General features: G+C 45.4%; 2 protein-coding genes across 5 annotated transcripts in view; both read left to right on the plus strand.

Annotated features, from left to right (window-relative positions):
* Sec24b (SEC24 homolog B, COPII coat complex component) overlaps positions 1-2119 on the plus strand; it is a 74600-nt gene extending 72481 nt beyond the window's left edge. For all 4 annotated transcript variants that reach the window (XM_052179250.1, XM_052179251.1, XM_052179252.1 and 1 more), the window contains 2 exons: positions 1022-1125; positions 1274-2119. In XM_052179250.1, coding sequence (XP_052035210.1) covers positions 1022-1125; positions 1274-1388 — 219 coding nt within the window. In that variant the 3' untranslated portion in view covers positions 1389-2119. The remainder of the gene's footprint in view (positions 1-1021; positions 1126-1273) is intronic.
* An 8392-nt stretch (positions 2120-10511) lies between these two features.
* Positions 10512-16804, plus strand: part of Mcub (mitochondrial calcium uniporter dominant negative subunit beta) — a 69534-nt gene continuing 63241 nt past the window's right edge. Inside the window, exon 1 of the mRNA XM_052179257.1 lies at positions 10512-10745. Coding sequence (XP_052035217.1) covers positions 10647-10745 — 99 coding nt within the window. The 5' untranslated portion in view covers positions 10512-10646. The remainder of the gene's footprint in view (positions 10746-16804) is intronic.

A 16804-nucleotide genomic window follows, 5' to 3' on the forward strand; every position in this document is an offset into this window, starting at 1 on the left:
CGAGGACCCAGGTTGATCCCAACAGCACACTGCAACTCACGACCATCAGTAGCTCCAGGGATCCAACACTCTCCTGGCCTCAGTGCATGCATGCATGTGGTGCACAGACATGCATGCAGGAAAGCACCCATAGACATAAGTCAGTCCCTTTTCCTGCTAGGCGCAAGGAGGGAACTCTTCCTTTTTAAATTAATTTATTTGTTTTATGTTGTGAGTGTTTTGTCTATGTGTGTCTACCCATAGGTATGTCTGCCTGCTGCCCACAGAGACCCAAACAGGGTGTTGGATCACTAACTAGGACTTGCATGCCAGGCGATTGTAAATTGCCATGTGGGTGCTGGGAATTGAACCTGGATCCCCTGGAAGAGAAGCCGGTGCTCTGAGCCATCTCTCCAGCCCCCCAAAATAAGTAAATCTTTTTTAAAAAAAAATCAAGGAAAAATTAAATTCTTGGAATGTGATTTTTTTTTAGTAAGTTATGTATAATTCTAAAGTGAATTTGCAGCGTAGTGGCTGCCTTCATTTGAATATTGCCTTAGAAGAAATAGGAAAATAGTCAGAGTCCCAGTGGCACACCAGTTTATGCAGGCTTTGCTGGGTTGTCTAGAACAATGCAGGAGTCACAGAAAATATCCTTATACTTATCAATAAGCACACTTGTTTTCTTGTGGAAATTCCGTTCATGTGGTTGCTGCTGTTGGGTCTTGGGGCAGAATGCAGGCTTGCAGTTGGCGGCCCCGGGAGCCCCAGTCCATTGCTACCCCAGTATCTGTGAGATGGGAAAGGGTTTTAAGACTTCTTAGGAGAGCTGGTTGATAGCTGTTCTAGTTAAATTACACAGGAAGTCATTTCTCTCAAAAGCTGTTCATTGTGAATGTATTCCTGGAGATTGTGTGTGTCGCACACGCTCATGGGATTAAATACTGTTCTGTTACAGTTTCTAAAAGAATGCAGCCTGAAGGGGGAGGGTGTGCTCGGGGTCACCGTGCGATGTGTTTTCTAATTATACTTCTTTTACCAGACACATCTCCCAGAGCTAGACACACTTCCATCGGAGAGAACTAGATCCTTCGTGACTTGGCTTAGAGACAGCCGACCCTTAAGCCCTGTCCTTCACATGGTAAAGTAAGTCTTCCGGGGCTCCTCCTCAGAGCAAAGTTTCAAGACTTTCCTCAAGTCCACGTAGTAGTGATATCCACAATCTATATTTTTTCTTGATAATAATAATATATATTATTATATATATAGGTAAGTGCTATTTTCTACTTTTCAGAGATGAGAGTCCTGCCAAAACAGACTTTTTTCAGCATTTGATTGAAGACCGCACGGAAGCTGCGCTCTCCTACTATGAGTTTCTGATTCACATTCAGCAGCAAATCTGTAAGTGAAGTAAACAATGTCAGATGAACCGCTCCACAGCCGGCGGGCGGAGCTCCACCCACCCAGGAAGCACACAGGGGACACAAGGTATTTGCTGTTAGAAGACACGATGAGCATCACTCTGTCTGAGGGGAAGAGAGAGCAAGGCAGAGCAGAGCAGAGCCCCTCCAGGGACACGGACGCAACCAGCGACGGACGGACAGACGGACGGAGTCGGATTCTGCATCCGCTCAGGAGAGCAGCAGTGCGGCGCTCACTCTTCTGCCAGCCAGCAGACCCGAGAACCGTGGAATGACATGTCATAATCTGAAACTAGATAAAGTCATCATACAATTGACATTTCTGGACTTGAACTCTGACAAGAGATGCCAGAGAGCAGTGGCACTGTGGTCCTCGTTTGTATGAATTACTTTTTAACCGGAATGATTCATGTTCATTAAATGAATTCAACACTTTCCCTATAAAGACAATAGAGTTACAGTACATGAATTATAGAAAAATATATATAATGTACATAAGTGTTACATTTGTAAAGAAAATGTAAAATGTAACTAAGAATATGAATTGCTTAAACTGTGCTGCATTGTTGGATGACAACTCTGTCACAGTGAGGGAATGAGGTTGACTAACACATATTATGAATTGAGTCCACAAAGAAACATGAAACTTTGTAAGTCTGTTAAACCTTTTATGTGGATTTATTTATGATCAGCCTACTAATTAAAAATATTTTGCTTGATGGCTTGGTGGTTTGTTTGTTTGTTTGTAGAAGTTTCTTGGTTTTGGTGGTATAGACAGTAGGAATCTTAAATTTGCTGCTTGGAGAAAATGCAATACCAAGTTCCATTCATTGGTGAATGAATAAATTGTCATTAGTTTGTGGATACTACCAAGTAATTACTGTTTGTATTCTAAAAACATGATGTTATTTTCAGAATACATTTAATGAATAAGAATAATCTTAAAACTCATTTAAATTAAGGGTTTTTTTTCCTACCTATTTGTAATGAGAATTTTTTAAGAACATCTGACCTTCCTTTTTAATTGACTTGACGATTATCATATTGAACTGAGAGATTTTTGTTCTGATCAAAAATTCTGTCATTCACAGCAGGTTATTTCCTATAAAAATTGATGATGATCCATTGGATTGTGTAGTGCAATTTTATTTTCTTTTCTGTGAAAGTCCCTGTTGGTAAGTGTTGGGGACCCAAGACTCTTGGCACAGTGGCCTTTGTAGTGGTTTTATGCTTAGCAGTCCTTTCCTTCATTTTTTTTTTCAGAGCATAATCCTTTCATTGAGGTCCTGGGCACAGAGGGTGCTGCTGACTTAGAAGAGGGGCTCCTGAAGAGATGAAGGTGCTCACTTGGCAGCAGCTATGGTGTAGGCACTTTGGTGTTTGCACTTGGGGCCTTTCCTCTGCCTCCCCAAGAATAGCCATAACCCCAGGAGGCAGCACCCTGGAGTTCCGGCTTTTCTTTAGATAGAGATAAAAGCGCTCTCTCCCTTCTCCTGATGGAAATGAGTTTAAGTGACTCACCCTAATTAGTGGCAGAGCTGCAATCAATACAAGTGTTCTCTCCGCCCACAGCCCCCACTTGACTCTATCTCTGTCCCCCATTGTTACACCCTGGAGCTCACTGCTATTTAAGGGCAACTAAATACGGTCATTCCATTATTTTGGGGTCCATATTATTATTTATCATGTATTATTGTGTTTATGTGTAAGAATGAGAGCAAGTGTGTGGAGGTGAGGACATCTTCTGGAAGTTACTTCTCCGTCCACTCTGGCCATCAAGCACTTTTGTCTCACTGGTCTGGTACCGTCCTTGTGCGCCACAGGCTGATGTCCAGCTGATGTGCTTACAGCGCAAGCGAGAAGAGGGGGGACACTGTGTCTTACCTGTCTGTGATGAACGCCAGCAAGTAGAGCTGGGTGGGGCAGCCGACAGCACTATGTCGGGAACAGAAGGCCCGCTAGGAACAAGGCCCTTCTGAATGGGGGTGGGGGGAGAGCTGTCTGAGCAGTCGTGTTAGGGCCAGCAAGTCTGAAAGTACCTGTGCACTGCACTCCACTCCAAAATATCTGCAGAGCGATGGGAAAGTGTCCGATGCCGCGCAGATACTGGGAGACTCATTGTCTGCTGCTGTTAGCAGGTCTGACAGGCAGACACTGGGTTCACAGCTGGGTGTGCAGCTGGAATCCCAGCGCTTGAGACACTCAGGCAAGGAAATGAGTTCAAGGTTATCCTCGGAGGCACGCCCGCCTCCTCCCCGTCCCTTGGCCAGTGTCTCATCACAGCCACAGTGAGGCTAGCTGGAGCACTGCTAAGTGAGTCACCACAGATGGCTAGAAATTGGTCTGGGGTTTTTTGTGATTGAATGTTTTTTATGCGGAGGCACACTTGTAACGGTCGGAGGGCAACTTGTTAGTTCTCTCCCGCCATGAGGATTCTCTAAATCCAAGTCAGGCAGTCGCGCTCGGAGGCGGCTGCAGCAGCGGCGGTGAGTCCCCGTATTCACTGAGCCATTCATTGCACAGCCCCTTCCCCCCACATTTTATTGGGGTTTTTATCTAGCACACAAAATAACAGCATTCATCGTGACATATAATAATAATATATCTCATTGTACCTTGTTCATTTTCGCTCCTTCACTTTGTTCCCCATCCTCCTCCCACACGCAGATCCACTTCTGCCCACACTCCTCCCTCTCCCTCTCTCTCTCTCTCTCTCTCTCTGTCACACACATACACACACACACACACACACACACTGAAATCTAGATCTCACTTATGAGAACTTCCTGGGTGTTGTAGCGCACAGTTTTAATCCCAGCTGGGGAGGCAGAGGCAGGTGGATCTTTGAGCTCAAGGCCAGCCTGGTTTACATATTTACGTCACCCAGGGCCACAAACTAAGACCCTGTCACAAATAATACAAATTGTAAACTGAGAGTAAGTACATTTTGTTTCTTCTTCACTGCCTCTCATCTGCTAGCTAATGTCTCATTAGGATTATGTACTTAGGTTCTGCATATGAGAGGAAATGTATTTGTTATTCTGAGTCTGACTTAAATGAAGACTACTAAAAGCTGTGTGCACAAAAGGCAGCTGGTATTTTATACCAGGATTTCACTGGGATAGCTATTCTTCACAAAATCCTGTTTTCTGTACAAGGTTTATAATGTTAAAGATTACCCAGAAGCACATAGGCAGGTCCCATCCCACACAGAGGTTACCCAGCAGCTGACCGTTGTTGGTGCTGGACAATCCCCTCAGGAGAGCAGCTCTGCTGGGAGGAGGGACCTTGGTTTCTATTGCAATCTTTGCTTTGTTGGGAATATGATCACCTTACCTTGAGAACCCATTCAGTTGCTGTAGATTATTTTGATTACTGTGTGGTGACATTTATGTGCACAATGTATACTTGATTATTTTGGTTTTCTATAATAAGGTTTTAAGATAGCTCAGAAATAATCATGACCAAATCCAAACCAAAACACCAAGTAGTATAACCTAACCTGTCCTTTGCTTATGGCACTTACTGATGACAATAGTGGATTGAGAGAAGCAATAGAAACACTGGGGTTTTAAGTTAATAATCTATAGTTTTGTAATTGTGTGTTTAAGTTCTTAGAAATAAGCAATTTTTGTATATTCTTCTCAGTTCTTTATTACATATGAACTTGCTTAAGGGTAGGGATTGACTGTATCTTAGGTTCCTTCCTTCCGTCCGTCTGTCCTTCCTTCCTTGCTTCCTTCCTTCCTCCTTCCCTCATTGCTAGGGATTGACCCCTAGGCCTTCTGCATGTTCAGCAGGTACTGTACTATTAAGCTACACCCCCGTCCACCTACTTATCCTACTTCCCATATTCCCACGTTCCCATCCCAAGGCAGAATATACAAAACCATGATAATTTAATTGAGCGGCTGGAAACACTTACCCACCTGTCCTGGAGGGCTCAGTGTTCACCTCGTACCACCAACACTTCCAGTCGGCTCCTTCCACATTGACCCTTGGGCAAGCTGTAATATGTACCAGTTAAGAAGACTCTCCCATTTTTTTAAAAAAGATTTATTTATTATTTTATGTAAGTACACTGTAGCTGTCTTCAGACACCACAAGAGGGTGTCAGATCTCTCTACAGATGGTTGTGAGCCACCATGTGGGTGCTGGGATTTGAACGCATGACTATTGGAAGAGCAGTCGGTGGGACTCTCCCATTTTTTAAACAATTATTTATTATTTATATGAGTACACTACAGCTGTCTTCAGACACACACAAGAAGAGGGTATTGGATCCCATTACAGATGGCTGTGAACCACCATGTAGTCATTGGGAATTGAACTCAGGACCTCTGGCAGAGCAGTCCGTGCTCTTCACTACTCATCTGTCCAGCCCAACTCCCATTTTTAATGTATTTCCTACTTTTTCATTTTCAATGATCCCCCTGCAGCCCTGGTAGTCAATTTCCTTGTAGTCCTACCCCATTAGGATTTAACTTCCTACTGGATGACAACTCAGAATGTGATGGAAGGTTCTGTGACCTGCTTCCAGTTAATTATCAAAAAGGTATTTTGTTATCTCAGAGTCGGGAATAAAGAAAAAAATAAATTTCACATTTCAACAAGAAAGGCCAAGACTTGAATAACCAGGGCTGAAATGGCATGCCCATAAGCAGCCATCTGAACCCCATGCCCACACCACACACACACAACTTGGTGATTCTAAATTTGGAATCACTTGAAATATGAGAAAGGAAAAAAGAGAGACAGAGAAAGAAAAGAAGAAAAGAAAAAAGAAAAAACAGATTGGAACAAAGTTGGGATGTGTGATGGTTGTATATGCTTGGCCCAGGGAGTGGCACTGTAAGTGGGTGTGGTCTTGCTGGAGGAAGTGTGTCACTGTGGAGGTGGGCTTTGAGACCTTCCTCCTAGCTAAGTGGGAGCCAGTCTGTTCCTGGCTTCCCTGGGATGAAGATGTAGAACTCTTACCTCCTCCAGCACCATGCCTGCCTGAAAGCTTCTGTGTTTCCTGCCTTGATGATACTGGACTGAACCTCTGAACCTGTAAGCCAGCCCCAATTAAATGTTGTCCTTTATAAGAGTCATCTTGGTCATGGTGTCTGTTCACGTCAGGAAAACCCTGACTAAGACAGTGGAAGATGGTTTGAAAGCAGAAGGTAGCACTAAGCTCACAGCTAACTTCATAGCATTTCAGACCTGCAATCCTTCATACCCACGCCTATGCAGTGTGCTCCTCCTTTTTGAAGCCCTTTAGCCCCCTTCCTACCTGGATTTGCTCAATGAGCCTCTCAGAACTCAGCCAAAACAAAACTACCTCCTGCAGTCTCTGCTGTCCGCTCTGCTCCCTGCCTGGCTTAGATCTTCTTCCTGTGTGTGCACAGCAGTGCTGGGAAATAATTACCATTCTCTCTTAAACACAAACATTGCCCTTTTTATTACAGTGTTCTCCATACCTGGCACATACTGAGTGTCTTAGTCAGGGTTTTATTGCTGTGAAGAGATACCACGACCACAGGAACTCTTAAAACAGAAACATTTAGTTGAGGATGGCTTACCATTTCAGAGGTTAGCACATTATTGTAATGGTAGAAAGCAGGACAGCATGCAGGCGGACACAGTGCTGGAGAAGGGGCCAAGAGTTTCACATCTGGACCTGTAGGCAGCAGGAAAAGGCAGCTGCATTGGGTGTGATTTGAGCTCTTGTAATCTCAAAGCCTGACCCTAGAGACACACTTTCTCCAACAAGGTCATATCTACTCCAACAAAGCCACCCCTCTTAATGGTCCCATTCCCTATGGGCCAATGGGGGGGAGCATTTTTATTCAAACTGCCACACTATGCATTCAGTAAATGCTTGTAGAAACTCTGGAATAATTCTAAGTTGGCAAATAAGTTGAAAAAGAAGCAGATATGGTGACATATTCATGTCATTGGGCGACTTGTGAGGTGGGGGCCAGAGAATCAGGAGTTCAAGGTCATTCTTGGCTATCTAGCAAGCTCAAGGCTAGCCTGGTATACAGTAGACCCTGTCTGGAGAACAGAATGAAGAACTGCAAACATAGTCCGTAAGATGAGAAAAGAAATCTGTGCCTTGCTGCATAGGAATTCAAAGAATTTAGCAAAGGAAGAAGAGCTTGTTTGAAGTTGTGGTTAATACAGGCGGGGACAAAGAGGCTGTCACTGTTAGAGGACTGTCAGCTATCCTTCTCCAGAGCCCAGCTGGCTGCTACTGTTGTGTTCTAACCTAATGAGCCGGAACCAGCTTTGGTGCCTCAGTGTGGAATCATTCCCTGGGGAAGCAGGTAGCTACCTAATTACAGGGTGATTGTGGTGGAGTGGTTTTTCTTCCATGAAATACACTCATGGTGTGGACACCGAGTTGTCTACTCTGCCTGTGTTTCTGCCTTCATGGCCTTGCTTTTGATCAAGGGACTGAGTGCATAAGAAACAGGGCAGTGGGAACTTAATACAGCCTGTTACCCTAAAAAGCAGCTGGCCAGATGAATAGACAGGCGGAACATCCTCCTGAGGATTTAGTTAGCAGTGGTTGGGGCTGCTATCAAAATGTACCGTAGACTTTGAGTCAGCCACTGACGTTGGTTGGCCTAGAACCAGATACTTCAAGGCTCAACGTGAGCCTTCCATCTCCGTTCATTGAGCTGTAGAGCTTCAGTCCCCACTGAATCAGAGGGCGTGGCTGCTTTCTGGCCACTGGAAGCTCCTCAGGTGAACAAGCAGGAGAGGGCTGATGGCTCTGAAGAGAAACTGATTTGCTACTGTGAAGCAGCAGGCAGAACCACCTCGGGTCTAGAGATTTCAGAGTGCCTTTCAAGTCTTCCGTGATTGTTACTGAAAGTTGGTGCAGTCACACAGCCCCATGAAAGAACGAAACACGGACAGGATTCACTGGAAGCCCTTCTGGAGGTGAGCCTAGAATTCCCCGCTGGGTAAAGGATGTTGAGTGGTGCTCACTGCAACACAGTCTGAGACGTAATGGACAGACGCCACTGAGATTCTTATCCACTCGACACAGAAACAAATTTGTTTTTCTGCTGAGGCTGCTGCCTTCTCTCCTCTTTGGTAGTCTGTATGTTAATGACAGTATGTCTTCAGAAGGAATCAAGCCATCTGAGTCTGCTGTGTCCATCAGATTCAAAGGCTGGTGCTTTTGAGAGAGAGTGGTAGGGTTTGATTGCTGTACCTAGACTCTCTCTCTCTCTCTCTCTCTCTCTCTCTCTCTCTCTCTCTCTCTCTTTCTCTCTCTCTCTCTCTCCCTCCCTCCTTCTCTCTTCTGGCCAACCCCTTCATGTTCCTGCCTATAGGTTTATATCTGTCTGACTTTCTGTCCTGACTTCCTTCAGTAATAGACTACAACTCAGAAGTATAACCACCACCACCACCCTCCCCCCAAAAAACCCCTTTCCTTCCCATCTTGCTTTTGGTCATGTTATTTTATTGCAGCAATAGAATCCCTAGGAAGAGCTGGAGAGATGGCTCAACAGTTTAGCTCACTGACTGCTCTTCCAGAGGTCCTGAGTTCAATTCCCAGCAACCACATGGTGGCTCACAGCCATCTGTAATGGGATCCCATGCCCTCTTCTGGTATTTATGAAGACATCTACAGTGTACTCTGAAACATGAAATAAATAGATATTTAAAAAAAAAGAAAAAAGAAACTCTAAGAAAATTGTGTAGAAGACTTTTTTTTCTCGTCTTTAAATTTTGAGATAGGGCCTTCCTATGTAGTCCCAACTGGCTTAGAATTATGGAGACCTGGCTGGCCTCGAACTTACAAACTAAGGTCCTCTTGCTTATGCTTTCCAGTTGCTGGAATTAAAGTACATCATTACCACTGACCTAGAGAAACGTCTACCAGACCTAAGGTTGTAACACCAGAGCAGGGGAAACACAATGGCGCCTCCCCGACTGGCTCACCAATCAGCCAAACATCCTGCTTCCACGGCTAGAGAAGGGGGGTCGTGTACCAATTACAGCTCTCATTCAGATGGTGTGTGTTCACACCAAAGACAACACTATAGCTTTTGCGTTACCAGGTGAAGGGCTTTTCCTCTGGGCTGGTTATAGTTACAGGGCACGTGATAGCAAACCGAAAACACTCCAGGCTGGGGCTGTACCCTCAGGCGCTGTAGCAAACAACTTTGGTTACCATTCTGTAGTTTCGTCAAGGCATCTGTGCTGTGTTCAGAGTGGCAGAGTGTTTGACTGACAGTCCTTGGGCTCAAGGCTGCCCTGAATCAGGGAAAGCCTAACAGCTGCCAATTAGGAAGCCAAATTGCCTCCCCACCCCCACACGTTTGCCTTTTACAGGAAAGAGAGTCAAGCATCGCATTGGCAGTGCTTACAATGCGAGCCTACGGAACTGGGAACTGATCGTTAACACTAATAGCGGTTTTAGCAGTGACTTCGCAATGCTTAACTCCTGCGCCTGGGGGAGCAGGGTCCTTTCCTCTGCCCCCCAAAAGAGAAGCCAGTTCGGCTGTGGAAGAAAATTTCCCAGTGTCTGGATTTGGGCCAGCCTGTAATGAGCTACAAACCTCTGGAGCACCTAGAGTCCTGGGATGACTTTGCTGCGGGCTGAGTCCGCGATGAGGCTCATCCCAAGCCTACCTGGAGGGGGAGCTTTGGCAAACTCATATTTCTTCCTCTTTCCAGCTGGGCAAAAGAGCGCAATTTCCAGGTACCTTTCTGCTACCAGATTCCAGAAGTCCTTTCCTCAGAGCCCTGGAGTTTTGGTTCATGTTGTGACAGAGTTTCGGGGAGCTCAGAGTGTCCTCTAACTTTTTAGTGGATGGTGGCCTTGAACTCCCGACTATCATGCCTCCGTTCCCAAATCTGAGGTCCCAGGCAAGCGTCATTACTTCCGGTCCTGGCTTCTGTTGAGTTTCAACATCAACAGCTGCATGGTTTGAGTGCAGCTCCTGTTTTCTTTCTCAAGACATATGTGAGGAGAGCCAGGCACCAAAAACATAATAACGCTAGGAAGTTCATCGCTCGTTTGCTCTTTCTTTAAAAAAAAAAAAAAAAAAAAAAAAAAAAAAAATGTGTTTCTTTTTTTGTCGGAGGAAAAATACGCAGCCTGGCGCCGGGGTGTGCAGCAAGCGAAGTCAAAGCGGGGACACACCCTCCTGTCGCCGCCCCAGTCGGCGGGGCGGGCTGAGCTCTAGCGGCCGGATGAAGATGCGTTGTTAATGGCAGGAGCTCGGGCCCGGCAGGAGGATGCTCCCGAGCGGGCTCTGCCTGGGTCGGTGGCGACTGCTGCCGACGATCCGAACCCGCGGCCGCTGGTGTCCGAGGGCACTGCCACCCACACCCCAGGTAAGGCGTGACGCGGGCTTGGGAGCCTCGGCTGGAAAGTTTGGGTCGAGCAACTTCGGCGGGGGGTGAAAGCCGAGCAGTTCTCTACTCGGGTGCTGCTCCGCACCCCGACAGGTGGTGGCCGCGGGCCACTTGTCCCGGGGCTGCGGGGGTGGAGTGAGGGTGGGGACATCCCCAGATGGGGACAGGCCAGAAGCTGCCAGCACGGGGCGCACCTCCCAGGAGCGCAGCCCTCTGACCCCGAGGGTCCCCACCGCTGTGTCCTGCGGTCAGGAGGAGAGGCCAAGAGACTCGATCGGTGGGCTGTGTCGAGGGTGGTTGTCATCGGGGTAGACTGTGACCTAGGATGCTGTCCCCAGGGTGGACTGGCCCTGGACCGCGCCTTGCCTCTCCTCCAAACCCGGAGCCCCTCCCTTTCGTTACTTGCAAACCCGAGGCAGTGGTGAATCAGAAGTGTGCGCTGTAACAGGCGGGCTTAGTTTGTGTCACGGCCTGTGTGGAACCTCGAAGAGGAGGGAGGAGGTGGATGTGCACGGAAAAGGCAGAAGAGCGGGAAGTGCTAAGTTACGGAGCTTGAAGCAGAGGGGGACGGGGAAAGGAACCCCAGGCTGCTTGGGGCTGGAGCTGGGGCTGCTGAGTCTGCCCACCCCTCAATTACTGAGTTAACTTTCAGATTGCTCTGTGGATATATTTACTATCTCTCCCTGCAGTGAGAAAGGAGTGGAGTCAGCTCCATCACTTTCGGTTCCTCTATCTTTCTGGCTCCACTGCCCCAGTCCCACTTCCCCCATTCTTGGATTCTACCCCAAAGTATTATCTCAATACCCCAGAATTTACATTGATGAAAATATTTATTTATTTATTCTCTTTCCTCTTTCTTTCTTTTTTCTCTTTTCTTTCTTTCTTTCTTTCTTTCTTTCTTTCTTTCTTTCTTTCTTTCTTTCTTTCTTTCTTTCTTTCTTTCTTTTTTGGTTTTTGGTTTTTTCAGACAGGGCTTCTCTGCGTAGCCCTGGCTGTCCTGGAACTCACTCTGTAGACCAGGCTGCCTTCGGGCTCAGAAATCCACCTGCCTCAAAAATATTTCAACGCTTAAAGAAACACTTTTCTTCAGTGTTTGAAAGCAAGCGGAAACGTCCATTTTGATACTTGTACCTAAGGCAAACTCCTTAAAACTTCATGTAGCAAACTCAGCGAGGTGGTTTGGGTGGTTCCAAGCTCTCTGGAAACGGTACTTTAAGGTTTACCTTCCAGGGACAAGGACATCCCAAACACTAACAACTCACTCCTTTCTTGCCTCGCATCACAGAAACGCGGTGATAACCAAGCAGTGATGATTACTAAGCTCATTTGACAATTTCGCAGTGTTGAGAATGGAGCCAAATAGCGATGCACTGTTAGGCCACACCCACCTACTCCGAGGTCCCTCCCCTTTAAATACCTGGAGTAAAAGTTTAGGGTTTCCAAGACTGTGGCTGTCCTTTCTCAAATGATTGATGCCAGCTCTAAACTCTTTTTCTCTGCACTGTCCACTTAAGGCAGATAGGGTGACACTCCCTTCCCCCCCCCCCCCCCCGACTAATGGAAAAAAAGATAGAGAGGGTAGGTAGCTCTTTAAGCATCGTAAGAAACCTAAGTTTGAATGATTTAGTTTGTAGTCTTAAGTCAGCTGCCTGGGCCATGCAGACAAATCACAGAATTTCAGAACGGGAGTGCTTCCTTCATTTTGCCCATGTGATAAAATACCCCATCCCAGAATAAAACCGAGCCTGCAGATTTGCATCTTTTTGTGTAGCTTTGGAGTCTCTAGCCCCCTGTGAGTTTCAGCTGCAACTGCTGAACCATTTTCTGTGAATCAGATCTCCCCACTATAGGGACATTTCCTTCTCTAAGATCTTACTGCTTTTCATATGAGATACCCCGGGGCTAAAGGCAAGCATCCTTGTTATATGTTCTCCCCCAAAAACATTTCCACCATTCAAAGCCCCCCCACCCCGTGGGGGAGAAAAGAAAAGAAACAAAGAACAAATGGTTTTCTCATAAAATCTTAGCTTGCATGGACTTGTCATAAGACACATCTTTAATAAGCAACTATAATTAGTCCTTTCTGAAATTATGGGTGTGCATCTAATAACTTTGAAAAATATATGGTTCTCATCCTTTCTGTGGTAGGTGAGTAATTGACAGGGTTTCGTGTATGGGAAAAGCCCCACAGTTTGTTGACACAATATGTTTAATGTAGCAGAATTGTTTATTAAAGAACATCTCTTGTCTGAAGCAAAACCAAATGAGCACATTGCGTTATCTTTGGCCTGGCCTGGAATCCATGATCATTGTGTCTGGTGATGATCATTTCTGGAGACAGTGGATCTGCCTCCAGCGCTAGGTGGTTGTCAGGGTGACTGGAGGCTCCTGCTGGTGCTCCTGGACACTGCTTTGAGCGATTTCAGTGCCTGGGGAGTTATATCCAAACAGAAAGCTCTTGCCTAGTTGTGCCTTTCTTAATTTGGGTTTTCTGCTGCTTAGATTGAAACACTCCCAGACAGGATTTTGTGTTCCTAAAACATCGTTTAAATCCCCAACACAGGCTGCTTAACAAATTTTTAAAAGGCAAGCGTATTTTTGCTAAAAAAAAATACCCCAAGGGTCAAGTTTGCTTTGTTCTTTTAACTTCTGGAAACAAATCTGGGTGTTTCAGATCCTTCAAGGTGTTAACTTTGAAGTGTTGGTCTCACATACGGATTTAATAAACACATCATTCTTGTTCACCATGTCCAGCCCTGGAGTTCTGTGCTCTGTGGTACTGCCTTCAGAGCTCTGTCTTGGAGAGACAGAAAAAGCTGATGCTTTAGATTGGCTTGTCTGTTAAATACTAAAAGTCACCGTCTCCCTCATTTGTAGGAGTTACTGCTTTTTAAAACAAAGATATCACTTGCTGCTTATTGCAACTAAGTGATATTTGTGTTGTTTTGTAGCAGACTACAACAGGAAGTCATTTTGTATCTTGGTAGATAAGATCTGTCAATGAGACAGTGAACTGAAAAGCCTGGGGTTAAATACATGCTGCCCTCTGGATGCTAGCATGTGTGTAGGTCATCCAATCTTTGTTGGTTTTACACAACTAAGACATCAGTGTGCCAGCTGGCCTGGCCCTACCACCTCTTAGTTCTATATGTTTTCTCAGGCCATTCGGTCTGTAAAAGCGTGTCTTCCACAAGATTTGTCTGATTGATCTTCAAGCCCCCTTTCATCTGTAGGGCATGCTGCTTTGGTATTTTCTTACCCCAGGGTGTAACACTGAACAGAGTACTGTCAACTTTGGAAAACTACATGATTGAAGAATTCTGTCTTAGGTAGTGAGGAGTGCTCCTCCCTCATGGGCAACTGTTACAACTTTGTTACAGTTTGGAACCTGAATGTTTCTCCAAAACCCATGGAGGGACCACTAGAGCCCAGTGGGAGGCCGCTAGAGGATGGGGGCACCTGAGACAGGGTGGTCTTGGGGACTCTGGTGGCTCTTCTTGCTGCCATGCTGTGAACAGTCTTCTTTTCTAGCATACACATTCTCCAGACTGTTTTTGTGCCATCAATACAACAGGGACGACTGACCAAGGACTGACCACGGATTGAAGTCTCTTATGTCATAAGTCAAAATGAATTTCTCCTCCTTTAGAGTTGGTTGTTGTTAGAAAGTGAGGATCCATGGAAGGAACTGTTGCGCAGTCTAGGTATCAGAATGGGTACGGTTCTCTTGAACAAATGCAGGAGCTGTCACGGTGCACGGCAGATGCAGAGGTGGCATCTCTCTGCACCAGCTGCCACAAAGCTGAGGACCCGGACCAGGTCTAGGCTCACTTCTCCAACAGTGAGGGCTGTGCCAGCACTTTATGGTTTTTGGTACTCCTAGCTCTAGCTCCTTTGCCCCAAGTTTTGCCCATTGTGTCATCATCTGTTTTTTCATCATAATTTTAATAAGGAAAGTAACTGGAAAATACAGCTTTGAGAACTGTGGGTAACAAATCAGCACTTTGGTGTTTGAACCAAAGTGTTCTAAGTAATAAATCGTGAAAGTATGGTGGACCATTGGCTTCTTGTTCAAAACGTCTTTGGGGAGCTTTTTCCAGAGAGGGTGTCAAATTAAGTGAATTTGTCAAATTAAGTGACTGTGAGACTCTAACTGTAATGCTGTGTGTGTGTGTGTATTTGTGTGTGTGTGTGTTTGTTTGCTGTGTGTGGTGCATATGTGTATGTTGTGTATATATAGCTTTTACATATGTGTATGGTGTGTGTATGTGTGGTATATGTGTTTGTGTATGTTGTGGTATGTATGTAGTGTATGTATATGATGTGTGTGATGTATGTGAGTGCAGTGTTTTTGTGATGAGTTTGCACATGTGTGTGTGCTTGTGAAGGTCAGAGAGCGATTGTGGGGCCTCACTGTCCACCTTGTTTTAAGTGTGGTGTCCTTGCTCTTTGCAGCTGCAAGTGCCAGCCTAACTTATAGATTCTAAGAATCCCCTTGCTCTGCCGCCTACCTCACTGCGGGCACGCAGGCACACTGGGCTTGCAGATACTGTACTTTTCCTGGGTTCCTGGGCATTTGAACTCAGGTCCTCACATTTGCATCCAAGTGTTTGTCGCCAGCCCTGGATTCCTCATGCTTCCCCTTCTCTTACCGTCATAAGATCTATGGTTTCTATTTTATTGTTATTTCTATCGTCCACACTTGAGGGATGGTTGGTTCAGTTTACCTAGGCCTGGAAACTTTAGTTTCCATTTTAATAAGCTCCTCATGGTTTTTTTTTTTAATTATTGTTGTTTGGTTTTTGTTGCTATTATTATTAATAATAATAGGCCTTGGATGTTGATATGTAGTCGAGGCTGGCCTTAAAGTCATAGAGAACCTCCTGCCTCAGTCTCCCAAGTGCTGTGATTGAAGGCATGTTTCCACTACTCCTGGCCCTAACTGATATTAGTTGATTTGACAAAATTTTGCTCTGAAACTTTTTTTCCCCAGAAATTTTGAGAATTGAGAATTGAGGTAAGAATCGAGGGCTGAGTGTAAAGATGAGCAAGGTCATTAAAGAAAATTTGTTTGAACAGATTAAAGGGACTAAGAAGTAAAGATTTGTTTAAAGTTAACATTCTTTTATAGCCTGTACCAAAACAAAATTAAACAACAACAACAACAACAAAAACAAGCCAGGAAGTGGCGTAAGACAGTGGAGTGACCTCATCAAGAAGCAATGTGGCAAACCTCAGGGAGAAGACATCTTGGAGGATGTCCTGAGTCCTCCCTGGGGCTCTTAGGATGCAGTTACTGATGGAGTAGACATCTGAACTTGGCAATTCTTTCTCCCTTCTCTCCTTCTCCCCTCTGAACTGCTACAGACAAGCAATCCCATTATATCCTACATTTTATAATGATTGCACTGACAAAAATCACATTTTGGGCTCCTAAAGATGAGCTTGTATATCTTGAACCTCTCAGGCATAAACAGTAAATAACAACTGCACTGAATCTGTGGAGAGAGTGAGCAGCCTATGGTTGTTTTGGGGGAGATTATTTTTGTTGGGGGTTTTCATGATGGTGAGGGGACTGTAAATTTATAAACTGTTAGATGACTCTCCCTAGTGATGGTGGTGATGCTCTAACCCTCTTAGAGGGAATCTGTGTGCTCCTCTGGCTGATCTCCAGCTCCCAAACTCAAGGGATCTGCCCACCTCAAGCTCCTGACTGTTAGGATTACAGGTGTGCACTGTCATGCCTGGCTTCTAAATGAGATATTTGAATACTGGGTTTAAAGGCTGTGAATGAATACGATTGAATAATTGCTCTTTCTAGAAGCTGGCACTAATGTGACCATAAACCTGGAAAGACGAATTGGTTTGGAAAACGTTGTAAACAGATTGGCACCAGTATTGGCTGCCTAAACCCTTGCTGGAGGATATCAGCGGCATTTTATAGCCTGCCAGCTCGCCTCTGCAGCGCTGCTTTCCGCTTAGAGAATTAAAAGCAATGCTCATTCATCAAGAGAAAGTTGTTTCCTTGACAGCTTGTA

The sequence above is a fragment of the Apodemus sylvaticus genome, chromosome 4 (genome assembly GCF_947179515.1).
Source record: "Apodemus sylvaticus chromosome 4, mApoSyl1.1, whole genome shotgun sequence".
Taxonomy (NCBI): domain Eukaryota; kingdom Metazoa; phylum Chordata; class Mammalia; order Rodentia; family Muridae; genus Apodemus; species Apodemus sylvaticus.